Source organism: Hyaena hyaena, unplaced genomic scaffold (assembly GCF_003009895.1).
Source record: "Hyaena hyaena isolate Hyena2069 unplaced genomic scaffold, ASM300989v1 scaffold_576, whole genome shotgun sequence".
Taxonomy (NCBI): domain Eukaryota; kingdom Metazoa; phylum Chordata; class Mammalia; order Carnivora; family Hyaenidae; genus Hyaena; species Hyaena hyaena.
Window position 1 is genome coordinate 371325 of NW_024081208.1, and position 13251 is coordinate 384575.

At 41.2% G+C, this 13251-nt stretch overlaps 2 protein-coding genes across 2 annotated transcripts in view; one reads left to right on the forward strand and one right to left on the reverse strand.

Moving 5' to 3' along the window:
- Nucleotides 1-13251, forward strand: part of IL1RAPL2 (interleukin 1 receptor accessory protein like 2) — a 637686-nt gene that overhangs the window by 23268 nt on the left and 601167 nt on the right. The gene's annotated exons all lie outside the window — the stretch shown is intronic.
- TEX13A (testis expressed 13A) lies at nucleotides 7206-8770 on the reverse strand. The gene is made up of 3 exons (XM_039256553.1): nucleotides 8762-8770; nucleotides 8041-8504; nucleotides 7206-7907 (listed from the first exon to the last, which is right to left on the reverse strand). The coding sequence occupies exons 2-3, from the start codon at nucleotides 8470-8472 to the stop codon at nucleotides 7206-7208; spliced, it is 1134 nt and encodes a 377-aa protein (XP_039112484.1). The 5' UTR covers nucleotides 8473-8504; nucleotides 8762-8770.

A 13251-nucleotide genomic window follows, 5' to 3' on the forward strand; every position in this document is an offset into this window, starting at 1 on the left:
CCTTTAGGATTTTGATTGATTCCTGTCTCACAGTTAGGTCTTTCACCCATTTTGAAATTATTTTTGTGTATGATGTAAGAAAGTGGTCCAGTTTCATTCTTCTGCATTTGCTGTCCAGTTTTCCCAACATTTGTTGAAGTGACTGTTTTATTTCCATTGTGTATTCTTTCTTGCGTTATCAAGGAATGATTGATAAATATAGTTGTGGATCCATTTCTGGGTTTTCACTTCTGTTTCATTGATCTATGTGTCTTTTTTTTGTACCAGTATCATACAGTCTTGATCATGACTGCATTGTAGTATAGGTGGAAGTCCGGAATTCTGATGCTTCCAGATTTGCTTTTCTTTTTCAAGATTGTTTTGGCTATTGAAGGTCTTTTGTTGTTCTATACAAATTTTAGGATTGTTTGTTCTAGCTCTGTGAAAAATGCTGGTTGTATTTTGATATGGATTGCATTAAATTTGGGAATTGATTTAGGTTTATAGATTTTTAACCATATTTATTCTTCCAATCCATGAGCATGAAATATTTTTTCATTTTTTTACGTCCTTTTATAGTTCTTTCATAACTGTTTTATGGTTTCTCAGAGTACAGGTCTTTTGTCTCTTTGTTTAGGTTTATTCCTAGGTACGTTATTATTTTTGGTGCAGTTGTAGATGGGATTGGTTCCTTGATTTTTCTTTTTTGCTGATTCATTATTGGTGTATGGAAATGTAAGATTTTTGTATGTTGATTTTGTATCCTGACACATTACTGAATTTGTGTATCAGTTTTAGCAATTTTTGGTGCAGTCTTTCAGGTTTTCTACATAGAGCATCATGTGGTCTGCGAACAGTGAACGTTTTCCTTCTTTATTGCCAATTTGGATGCCTTTTATTTCTTTTTGGTGTCTGATCACTGAGGCTAGGACTTTTGGTACTATGTTAAATACCAGTGGTGAGAGTGGACATCCCTGTCTTTTTCCTGACCATAGAGGAAAGTCTCTGTTTTTGCCCATTGAGGATATTAGCTGTGGGTTTTTTGTTCATGGCTTATATGATGTTGAGCAATAGTCCCTGATATTATTCCTATTTTGTTGAGTTTTTTTTTTTTTTAATCAAGAATGGGTGCTATACTTTGTCAGATGCTTTTTCTGCATCTATTGAAAGGATCATATGGTTCTTATCCTTTCTTTTATGAATGTGGTCTATAATGTTGATTTAAGAATATTGAACCACCCTTGAGGCCCAGGAATAAATCCTACTTGATCGTGGTGAATAATTCTTTTAATGTACTGTTGGATACAATTTGCTAGTATCTTATTGAGAATTTTTGCATCCATGTTCATCAAGATATTGGCCTATAATTCTTTTTACTGAGGTCTTTGGTTTGGGAATCAAGGTAATGCTGGCCTCATAGAATGAGTCTGGAAGTTTTCCTTCCATTTCTATTTTGGAATAGTTTGAGAATAAGTCTTAACTTTCTCATTTTCTTGAAATATTTGGTAGAATTTGCCTGTGAAGCCACCTGGACCTGGACTTTTGTTTGTTGGAGAACTTGCTTTTTCTTTGTAAAAAGCTCTTGCTTCTCTTTCCAATATTACTTAATTAAAGTAGCATTTTTTCCTTGTAATTTTTGGCCTTTTTCTGCCTAATACACCTGTCCTGTACTTAAAGCTCAGGAACTTATTTGGCATACCAAAAATATCCATGGAAGTTGCTGGATTTGGAAAGACTCATGCAGCCAAAAAGAATTTTATCTTTAGAAGACAGGGAGCAAGGGAAAACTGACAACACTAACTTAATGTTTTTTTTTTTCTTCCATCACACACAAATGAAAGTGTGATATAAAAAAGAAAGAGATATGGGGCACCTGGGTGGCTCAGTCAGTTAAGTATCCAATTCTTGATTTCAGCTCAGGCCATGATCTCACAGTTTGTGGGATTGAGCCCTGAGTGTGGAGCCTGCTTGGGATTCTCTCTTTCCATCTCTGTCAAAGTAAATAAATAAACTTCTTTTTTAAAAGAAAGATAGAGGTAAAATGGTAATTGAGAGTAAGGAAAAATAGATTTTGACTTATAAAATCAGGGGTGTTTGAGAGGGTTCTTGAGGATCTAAATAGGTGACAATAGTGGAGGCCTTCCCAGGCAGATGGAACAGTGTTCAAAGGCAAAGAGGCAGTAAAATATGGTCTATGCACAGGGAAAAACAGGTCAATTTGGCTGGAATCTGGGTTTGACAAGGCCTTTTTACTGAATGTGAAACTAACAATAACTAACCCTTGCTCTATGGGGGTTTCAGATATATTTTTGGACTATGAGACTTTAAGAGACTAAGACACTGACCAATTCTTAGAAGTTAAATGACACAACCAACAAGTGCCTTGACTTGCACTCATATAGCAATGCATATTTTTAGCAGCTGCTGTTTGCATGGAGAAAGTGTATGTTTAAAGGGGGTAAATTTATAATTTTTATGACTCCCTTTATTTAACAAAAGGAGATACTGCTGACCTCAGCACTATCAATCAGAACATGCACTCCAACTTGTTTTCTCAGGGCTTGGGATGAATTCACGTGGAACCATCCCCACCCTTTCACCACTGTGAAAAGCAATCTACCTTGGTAAGATAGCTGGTTAAAGTTTGGTAGATACAGTCTGGATCTATGGCTATGAAACAGAGAAAAGCAAAATAGGAGAGTGATGTGGAATTTCACATCGCCTTGATCTCATTAACATAAGACCCAGGTAATACTAATCTACACCTTCTTGTTTCCAGACCAGAACATACTCTTCACCATTAAGGCAATATATATTTAGCTGTGTGAAGAGATGCCACATGCATTTTGTTGTTTTTTAGCCTCATTATTCTGCCTTTCCCCAGTGCCTTTCTCCAATTCCCCATAATGGAGAGTGGTTTGGCCATATTTCAGATTTACATTCAACTCTTTTACTCTCAGGCGAAATCTCTCTCTCCTCTCTCTCTCTCTGTACCCCTTTTTCCCTCTTGCCCTCCCCCTCCTTTTTTAACTGGGTCTAAAGCTTACCCCTAAACTACCCCCTGCCACAGTTTGCACACATAGAGTAAAGCAGGCTTTCCCTACATGTTGATTGCTGACTCACTTGCTGTAATCCTCAGGTTACTAGTGTACGGAGGTTTTAAATTTGGTCACATGAACCCTTTCCCCTCCCCACAATATATTAAATTTTTGTGATAGAAACATAAATAGATAGCAGGAAGACAGTTATTGTGAGATGACATTACAAAGAATGATGCCAGAAACACCAGCATTTATAGCAGGGTGCAAAATCACAGAAAATTCTGATTTTAAGGCATTTAAGGAAGTTTCCTATTAGGTAATGTCTTTGTACAAACACTCTGACAAAGTTTTGACCTTGATCCCACATGACATAAAGCAAAGATGAAAAACTGTTGTTGTCTCTAAATAAAATATGGCTTGAGTTATTTTTATTTTCCATTATTTTAGAGAAAGTTGTAGATAAGTTTGACCTCCCAGAATGTTGATAGGTCATTAGAAAGAGAAAGGTCAAAGGTACCTTCCCTGGTCATTCCGTTTCACTATTTTGCTTGCTATTATCTCAGATGCAAGGCCGGAGAGCATCATTACCATTTTTACAGAGATAAAAATCACTATTTTTCAACAAGACGTTGGCACCTGCGAAGTTTTCATCCCTTTCCCTATTACAGCTGGGTCTTTCTTCTAGCAACATCATTTGTAAAGCTGTCTTACTTTTAAGCTGCCCATCTCACTAAGCATGCTAACCCAAAGGCTCAAAGGCCAAGTCCAATCTTATTGAGGATACTTAGTGATAAAAAATGGAATTAATTTTAATTTACTAAATTCTTTCTTCTAGACTTAGAAAAAACTTTAAAGTGGGTATAACACATGAAATCGTGAAAATATCAGTATCTTTCCTAAATCTTACCAATCATACACCTCAAACAAACTGACTGAATCTTTTCTTGAAAAACTTAAGTTATGAAAACAAGTTGTAACACCAGAGATTTGTGTCTGGTCCCTCCTAGAACTAGTCACCTTCCTCTCCAGTGGCCCTCCTAGGCACCCCCCCAATTGTCCTCCCTTTTGGTTTTCTTTCATTTGGGTCCTATCCTAATTGGATCCTCTGTGCAGCTTGATGATCCTTTACACTATCCCACTCTCTACCTCCCACCCTGAAGTTACTACTTAAATATGCCACTGCCCAGAAACTCCCACCCCCACCTGGACCTTCTGTCCTCACTTTTGGGTGCCTTGTCTAAGGGACACACAAGGGGAACCCTCAATTTCCCTTCTTTTTGCCACACATATTAGTGTCTGCTCTCCTCTTCTCCTATCCCAAAGGAAGAGGTGGCCTTTCCAAACCCACTCATGCCATCAAATTTACTTCCTTTTATTTTTTTATTTGTGAACATTTAATAATTTTATTTTCACAACACAGAAGTATATAAAGTAGAATCCCTCCATCCCACTGCCCCACTCTACTCCATTTTTTTCTGAAAAGAAAAAAAAATTTTTCCAGACATTTTCTATACCTTTTCAAATGTCAGCGTATAACGTAAGGCACACATAAACATATAATATACATATCATACTTATGTAGCAAAAATTGGCCTTTATATTTTATATACTTAATAGTACAATGAACATGCCTTCAAAACAGTATTCAGGGCTTATCTCCTTCTTTTACATATTTCTTGTGCTTTCAAGTTTCTTCAGCTGTCTCCATCCCCATGGTTCAAATTTCTCCCAAATTCCAAAGAACTTTGTATCTCTCAGCCATGTATCCCACCCAACTCCTTCCCTTCACAGCCAGGAGTCCTTGAAGAGCTTCCCTCACTGCACTTCTTTGCTTCCCACCTAACTCCCTGGTCCTTGCAGTTTGGTTTCTGCCCCTCCTCCACCCATATTTGCTTAAAAATCAAAAGTGATCACCAGACCAAGTGAATACTTTTCACCTCCTTAGGGCCTTTCCTGCAGCCTTGTGTACTGCTGAGCATGCTCCTCTTGCAACTCTCTTCCCCCTATTCTGACTAGTCCTAAGGACCTTATTGCCTTCATGGTTCCTAACTAAGGGTGATTTTGCCCTCCAGTGGACATGTTACAGTATATGAGGATAATTTTAGTTGTCACAATGGAGGGGTGGGTGCTATTGGCACCAAGTGTGTAAAGGCTAGGGATTCTGCCAAACATCCTAAATGCACAGCACAATCCCCTGAAATATGTAAGTATCCAGCCCAAAGTATCAAGAGTACTGAGGTGGTAAAACTCTGAGGACATTTCTAACAAGTACAGACCCTTTAATAACTAGCTAGGAATCTGGCCCCAAATCTTGAAAATGATTATCTGTATCTGTTCCCAAATGAGACAATTCAAAGTCACACCCAGATGCTGCAGAGATGTCCCAGGCCCATGACAACTTCAGTTTCTAGGTCCCCAGTTCCCAGGTAATATCCAAGGCTCCTCCAGTTGTCTCAGTCTTGTCCAGGTGTGAACCTTACCATCCTTCCACCTGTGGGCTAAGGCATACATTTAACCCTGCTCAATACAGCTTATAATAAGAGGGGGAGACATAGACAACCATCCCCCTCCCCCTTTCTTGGTTTGCCGTCTTCCTCTGGAAATTGATTTCCATTTAGGTATGTTCTATTCCACACTTCTGAATTCACTGACGGCTTTGTAGCCAGATTCTTCTCTCACTATTAACCTGGTAATGAGTTGGTGGAGAGAATCCCTCAGGATGGCAGCATACTTTGGTCAGTGATCTAAACCAATAAACCCTCTGGGTACTATCAGATGCTGACTTACCTCCTTGGCAGTGGCATGTGACTGTACCCAGTTCTGCCCACTAGGTACTGGGGAGGATTCTTCTGTCATAGGGCTGAACAGCCATAGCAGTCCTTGCTTGCAGCTGATGCTGGCATCCTCTATATGCAGCCCTAGGGCACCTGGATGGCTCATTCGGTTAAGCATCTGACTCTTAGTTTCGGCTCAAGTCATGATCTCTCAGTTTGTAGGCTTGAGACCCACATTGGGCACTGTGCTGGCAGTGTGGAGCCTGTTTGGGATTCTCTCTCTCCCTCTCTCTCTGCCCTTCCCCACTTGCGCTGTTTCTGTCATTCTCAAAATAAACTTAAAAAAAAAAAGTATGTATGCAGTCCTAAGATTCCCTTGGAGTAGGAAATCTCTGCTGTGTCATATGCCTGTAGTTAACCCTAGGCCTGTTTTGATTGTTTCTTGTGATATAACTTGCTTAGAACGTGAACAAGATTCCTGTCCAGTTTATTCTTGGAGACTCATGGGATGCAGGAATCTCTACTACCATCACTCCCTGATGCACCTCCCCAGCCAGTTCCAACATTTTCTTTGATGGTCTGTGGTTTGCACCTGCTCTTCTGGTATCAATTTCTGACTTGGAAACAATCTGGTTGTCCAGAGCAGGAACCCATTCAAGTTAACTTAAAGAAAAGGGGATCTCTGTAGTGTGGATTTTCATGCAGAATAATTGCAGGAAGTGGAAAAGTGGTCAGGCCACTACTGTTTCCGTCTCTGGGGTTGCAGGATCAAATCCTCTGCTTCTCTATTCCTGGCATCCTCTAAAAGACACTCAGCCTCTATAAAGCACACGGTTCTGCTCCCCCACAGTCAGGGTCAGGCCTCAGCTGTGGCCTCACTGTCCATGACTCCAACTTTGGCCCCAACCCCAAATAACCTACCACTTCCTTGCCCAACACCATCCTGACTATGTGACTATGGAAAATGCCTCTCTAGTGTGAGAACCTGTGTGGCTAAGCATGAGTCAGATGTCCACTCCTCCAATCATATACAGCCTATGTGGGGAGAGGGGTGGGTTGTCACAAACATGGCTGCTCAGGTCCACCAGATACTAGAGTAGGGAAGGGAGGCACATACTAACAGAAGCTACTGTGCTTCTGGGGTGTAGAACGCTAATGCTCTGGAATACAAAGGGGGTCATCAAAACAAGTCTCTATATTTTATTCCCCGAACCACCCAATCTGTACCCTCTACATGCACCACCCCATACCCCACCCCACCCCACTTTTCCACCTCTCAGAACCCCCTTGCCCCATCCACCCACCCTCCCTTTCCCCCCACTCTTCCCAAACCCTCCCATACTTCTTCCCCTCCTTCTGAAAATTGATTTCCCATTGAGATATGCTTCCATTCCATTTCACATTTCTGAATTCACTGAGGGTTTTGCAGCCAGATTCCCCTCCCACAGCGGAAGCAAGTTTCCCTCCGTGAAAAATTCACAGCTTTACACCAAGGGCAGTCCCAATCCCCTGGTCTACGAAATATGGGAGGTCTTTGCTGAAGGACATCAGAGTCTACCCTCTCTCTTTGGGATTCTTGAGGGCTTGTTCCCTGAGACCCCACATAAGACCACAAGTTAACATCAGAGGGCCTCCAGTGGGGAGACATCTGAGATGGAGCTCCTGGGGTAAACAATATTGCTGGTGGGGTTGGTGTGGGCACAGGCGGGAAGGGGGAAAGGGGGCAGTCATAGGAGTATGTGAACGAGGCAGGGAGCTGTACAGGCAGGGGTGATGGTGTGGCTGTGGCCCCCGGCTTCATTGTCCCAGAGAAATGCAACATGGCTGTATCCAATGACCTGACATCTCCCTCCCTCTGCCCACCAGAGGTGTAACTTTTCTGCTCTGCTCCAGGAACGTGCACGAGGCCTCCATCTGGGTTGTTTGTGGCCTCTGCCCCTTCTGCATCTTTCTGTCTTCTTCCTCTTCCTGTGGCACCAGCAGCAGTAGCAGAAGTACCGGCAGACCCCGCCTTTTCCTCCTCACCTGCTCCTTCTGTCCCAGCCTCACTGGCAGTGGCCAAGCCTGGCTCCTCTGCAACCTGCATCCGCTCCCGGGAAGACTCCAGCTCCTGCAGAGAAGTGGGCAGGGTTGAGACCTATTTTGGGGATGGTAAGGGGGGGTGGGACAGGGAGACAGGGCCAGGAGATGGGGCAGGGACCAAGTTGAGGCAATCTTACAGCCCGGAGGAGCTTCCATCTCAGGAGGTCCCTTTCCTTCCGTATCTCCGTCAACTTTGCCTGTGTCTGCTGCAGACGAAAGGCTGCCTCCCTGCGCTCCATCTCCTGCTGTGCTGTGAGCTCCTTAAGGTCTGAGGCCAAGGTCTGTGCAGCAGACTTATGCAGTTTGGCGAAGTCCTGCAGCCAGTGCACCCTGTGCCCATGTAACTGGCCCTGCCTGCGGGCAAAGCGCACTCCCAGGGCCAGGCTGCTCCAGGCACAGGCGTCTTTGGCCTCGCTGGACACTGCGCTGTCCTCCAGGATGGCCTTGAACTTGTTCTCCACCTCCTCCCAGGACTGAGATATATTCTCGAGGTAGAACTCGGGGCCTTTCGTGTGCCCGGCCATCTTCTCATTGATGAAAGCTATCACGTTGCCATGCTGGAACCCACCACTGGGGTCTTCGGGTTTCAAGGCCATGGCAGCTGAAGGCTTTCGGGGCTTGTCAGGTCCTGCAAGGATAAATCAACCAGTTGCCCCTTCCGCTCCCCTTTAATCCCTTCCCCCTATAGCCCCTCCCCTCCCCCCTCGGTCTCTTCCCTTTTGATTGCACTGCCGCACCCTCCTGAGACCCTCATAAAGACCACTGACTGGCTTGCCTTGCCATAGTACACTTCTCACCAGGCCTTGCCTCCCTAGCTAAGATTAGAGGAGGTGCAGTCCTCCCATGCCTGCCTATGGAACTTAAAGAGAAAGTGAGAAAGCGCACCTCTCTCCCTTCAAGGGCTCCGAGGAAAGGAAGTCTCCAAGCTAACCCTCGGGGCTTTTACCGTGGGACTGTTCCAACTTCAGAGATACTAGGGGTGGGAAGGAATGAACAAGGAAAGTCCTTCCATCTGCCCCGGGACATAAGGGAACTCGCTACATTGTTGAAAGTCCTTGAGGTGGCGGAGGAAACATGAGTGGTCAGAAAAGACAGAACTGAGAATTTGAAACACTTGGAATCAAGTACAAAAATTTCACCTCCTACTCTCCACCTCCACCAAAATGGTTTGTCCCACATTAGGAGCCCCTCCCCTCTTAGACATGGAATATTCTAGAACAAGAAAAAAAGCCTCCTCCTGGCCAGGAAAATTCTGTATCTCCTGTTCCAGAGTCTCCTGAATTGGAATATGAAGGTTAGAAAATTGTTTAGGTAAAGGGCCAGGTAGTAATTATTTGAGGCATTGTAGACCAAGGACCTCTGTCCCAAATATTTACAGAATAAAAGCAGTCATAAGAAATACTTGAAGAAATGAGCATGGCTATGTTCTAATAAAACTAGTGCATTAAAAATAGGCAGCCAGCAGGATTTGGCCTGTAATTTGCCAACTCCTAGTCTAGACTCGTATTTCCTGCATATCCAAAGATAACCAAAATCCAAATATTCACTCTTTCCCCCAAAAGATGATTCTTCTGTATTCCTGTGTTCAGTATAGAAACCTCAAAATCATCAACACTTGCCTTAATAACATAGGAAATTGGTCCCCAAGTCTTGTTACTACTATCTCAGAAACTTCTTTTGACATTCATCCCCATTTAGAGAATGCCCACATAGCCTCCTCAATAAATTCTCTAATCTCTTTCTAACTCCTAATCTTTCCTATGACCAGGCTACTTTCAAGTTTAAAAATATTTGATGGCTTCCTGTGACAAACTCCTTGGGGTAATATTATATTCTCACTCTAGTCTACCTTTCTAATTTAACTCTCTTTATTCTCTTTTTTGCCATTATTTAGGCACTGAAGGAAGTAGACATGCACAGATATACTCATTTTGGGTTTTATTTATTATATGAGAATTACATTTTGTTCTATGATATACATTGAAATAGATAACACTTCCTCTTTAAGGATCTTGTGTCAGATAGTGAGAAAAAAATAATGTATCAGGAATTAGTATATTACTTAAGAAGGTAGTTAAATCCCAGAGGTACAAATCCCACTGTTTTAGCTTTCTTTTTTTCACTGTTACCTTTTTTTCCCTTTTTTCACTGTTACCTTTTTTCCCCATTTCATTTTGTTTATTTTATTTGTTAGTCTTGGGACTAATAAATAGGAAGTGTTCATGTTTTGGCTTGTTCTAGAGTGACTTCTGCAGAAAGATCATTTGCGAGATAATGTAGAAATTGGAATGGCAAGGAGAGAGGGGAGATACTGGACTCTGGGAGACCCATTATGGGGATGCCACAGTAATTTAATATGTAAACTAAGGTAGTAGAAGTTAGAATGGAGACAAAAGTGTAGAGAGCTATTTGCTTGATAGAATTTATAGGAATGTCAGGGACAGGGATGAGAAAATGAGTAAGGTAATTCCCAGGTTTCTGCTACAGGGAACTAAGTAGATAGTGATGCTGCAGACTTAGATGAAGAATGAAAGAGAAGCTGTTTGGAGGGGGATGACCTGTAGACATATTGATATTGAGATTTCTGTGGGACATCCTAAGAGAGATACCCCACAGTCAGTTAGATGTATGAGTCTAGTACTTAGGAGAGACATAGGGGCTGGAGATAGAGTATTGAAAAGTAGAAATTGGATTCAAGGTAGTAGTTGAAATAACCCAGGGAGAAGATATATAGCAAGAAGAACAGAGTGCAGAGGATAGCTCTTTTCTCCCTCATGGTTTTATAGCTGACTTGCTTACTCCTTTGCTTACTCTGATTCTGGATTTAGTTAACATACAGTGTAATATTAGTTTCAAGTGTACAATATATAGTGCTTTGACACTTACAAAGAACACTCAGTGTTCATCACAAATGCACTTCTTTTTTTTTTTTTTTTTTTTTGAATATTTTTTAATTTATTTCTAGGAGAGAGAGAGAGACAGCGTGAGCAGGGAGGGTCAGAGAGACAGGGAGACACAGACTCCGAAATAGGCTCCAGGCTCCGAGCTGGCAGTCAGCACAGAGCCCGACGCGGGGCTCGAACCCACGAACCGCGAGATCATGACCTAAGCGAAAGTCGGACGCTTAACCGACTAAGCCACCCAGGCGCCCCACAAATGCACTTCTTAATCCTCACCATTGATTTCACCCATACCCCACTCACCTCCCCTCAGTTTGTTCTCTTTAGTTAAGAGTCTGTTTCTTGGTGTGCCCCTCTCATTTTTTCCCCATGATAATTTGTTTTGTTTCTTAAATTCTGCATATGAGTGAAATTACATGGTATTTGGCTTTCTCTGACTGACTTATTTTGCTTAGTAATACTTGAAAATAATACTTTCTAGCTCTGTCCATATAATTGTAAATGGCAAGATTTCATTCTTTATATATATACCACAGCATCTTTATCCATTCATCAGTCCATGGACATTTGGGCTGTTTCATATTTTTACTATTATCGATAATGTTGCTATAAACTTCAGGGTGCATATATGCCTTTGAATTAGTATTTTTGTTTTCTTTGGGTAAATACCTAGTAGTGCATTTACTGGATTATGGAGCAGATATATTTTTAACTTTTTGAGAAATCTCCATACTGTTTTCCAGAATGGCTGCACTTGTTTGCATTCCCACCAACAGTGCATGAGTGTTCCTTTTTCCACATCCTCGCCAACACTTGTTATTTCTTGTGTTTCTGATTTTAGCCATTCTGACAGGTGTGAGGTGGTATCTCAGTATACTTTTGATTTGTATTTCCCTGATGGTGAGTGATGCTGAGCATCTTTTCATGTGTCTGTTGGCCAACTGTATGCATTATTTGAAAAATATCTGTTCATGTCTACTGCTTGTTTTTAATTGGATTATTCAATTTTTGGGTGTTGAGTTTGATAAGTTCTTAATAGATTTTGGATACTAACCTTTTATCAGATTGTTACTTGCAAATATCTTCTCCCATTCCAAGGTTGTCTTTTAGTTTTATTGATAATTTCCTTCACTATTTGGAAGCTTTTTATTTTTATGTAGTCCCAATAGTTTATTTTTGCTTTTGTTTCCCTTGCCTCAGGAGACATATCTAGAAGGAAGTATTTATAGCTTATGTCAGAGAGGTTACTGCCTTTGTTCTCTTCTAGGATTTTTATGGTTTCAGGTCTTACACTCAGGTCTTTAATCAATTTTGAATTTATTTTTTGTGTATAGTATAAGAGAGTGGTCCAGTTTCATTCTTCTTTTTTTTAATGCTTATTTATTTTGAGAGGGGGAAGAGTATGAACAGAGGATGGGCAGAGAGAGAGGGAGATAGAAAATCTCCATACTGTCAGCACAGAGTCCAATGTGGGGCTTGATCTCACCAACCGTGAGATAATCACCTGAGTCAAAATCAAGGGTCTGATGCTTAACTGACTGATTCACCCAGGTGACTCCACGCTCATTCTTTTTCATGTTGCTGTCCAGTTTTCCCAAGACTGTTTATGGAATAGACTGTCATTTTCCCGTTAGATAATCTTTCCTGCTTTGTTGATGATTAATTGACCATATAGCTGTGGGTTCATTTCTGGATTTTCTATTTTGTTCTATTGACCTATGTGTCTATTTTTATGCCAGCACCATACTGTTTTGATCACTACAGTTTTGTAATATAACTTGAAGTATGGGATTGTGATTCCTCCAGCTTTTCTTTTCTTTTTCAAGGTTGCTTTGGCTATTCAGGGTCTTTTGTGGTTCCATACAAATTTTAGGATTGTTTGTTCTAGCTCTGTGAAAAATAATGTTGGTATTTTGATAAACATTACATTAAATGTGTAGATTGCTTTGGGTAGTATAGACATTTTAAAAATATTTGTTCTATAAATCCACATGTATGGAAAATCTTTCCACTTCTTTGTGCCCTCTTCAATTTCTTTAATAAGTGCTTTACACTTTTCAGAATACAGATCTTTTACCTCTTTGGTTAGGCTTATTCCTGGGTATCTTATTAATTTTGGTATAGTTGTAACTGAGATAGATTTCTTAATTTCTCTTTATTCTGCTTCACTTTTTTATTACTAAAAAAATTTTTTTATAACAATAGAACTCCCCTAGGACCCAGCAATAGCACTGCTAGGAATTTACTCAAGGAATACAGGAGTGCTGATGCATAGGGACACATGCACCCCAATGTTCATAGCAGCACTCTCAACAATAGCCAAAACACGGAAAGAGACTAAGTGTCCATCAAATGACGAATGGATCAAGAAGATGTGGTTTATCTATACGATGCAATACTACATGGCAATGAGAAAGAATGAAACCTGGCCATGTATAGCAACATGGATGAACCTTGAAGGTGTTATGCTGAGTG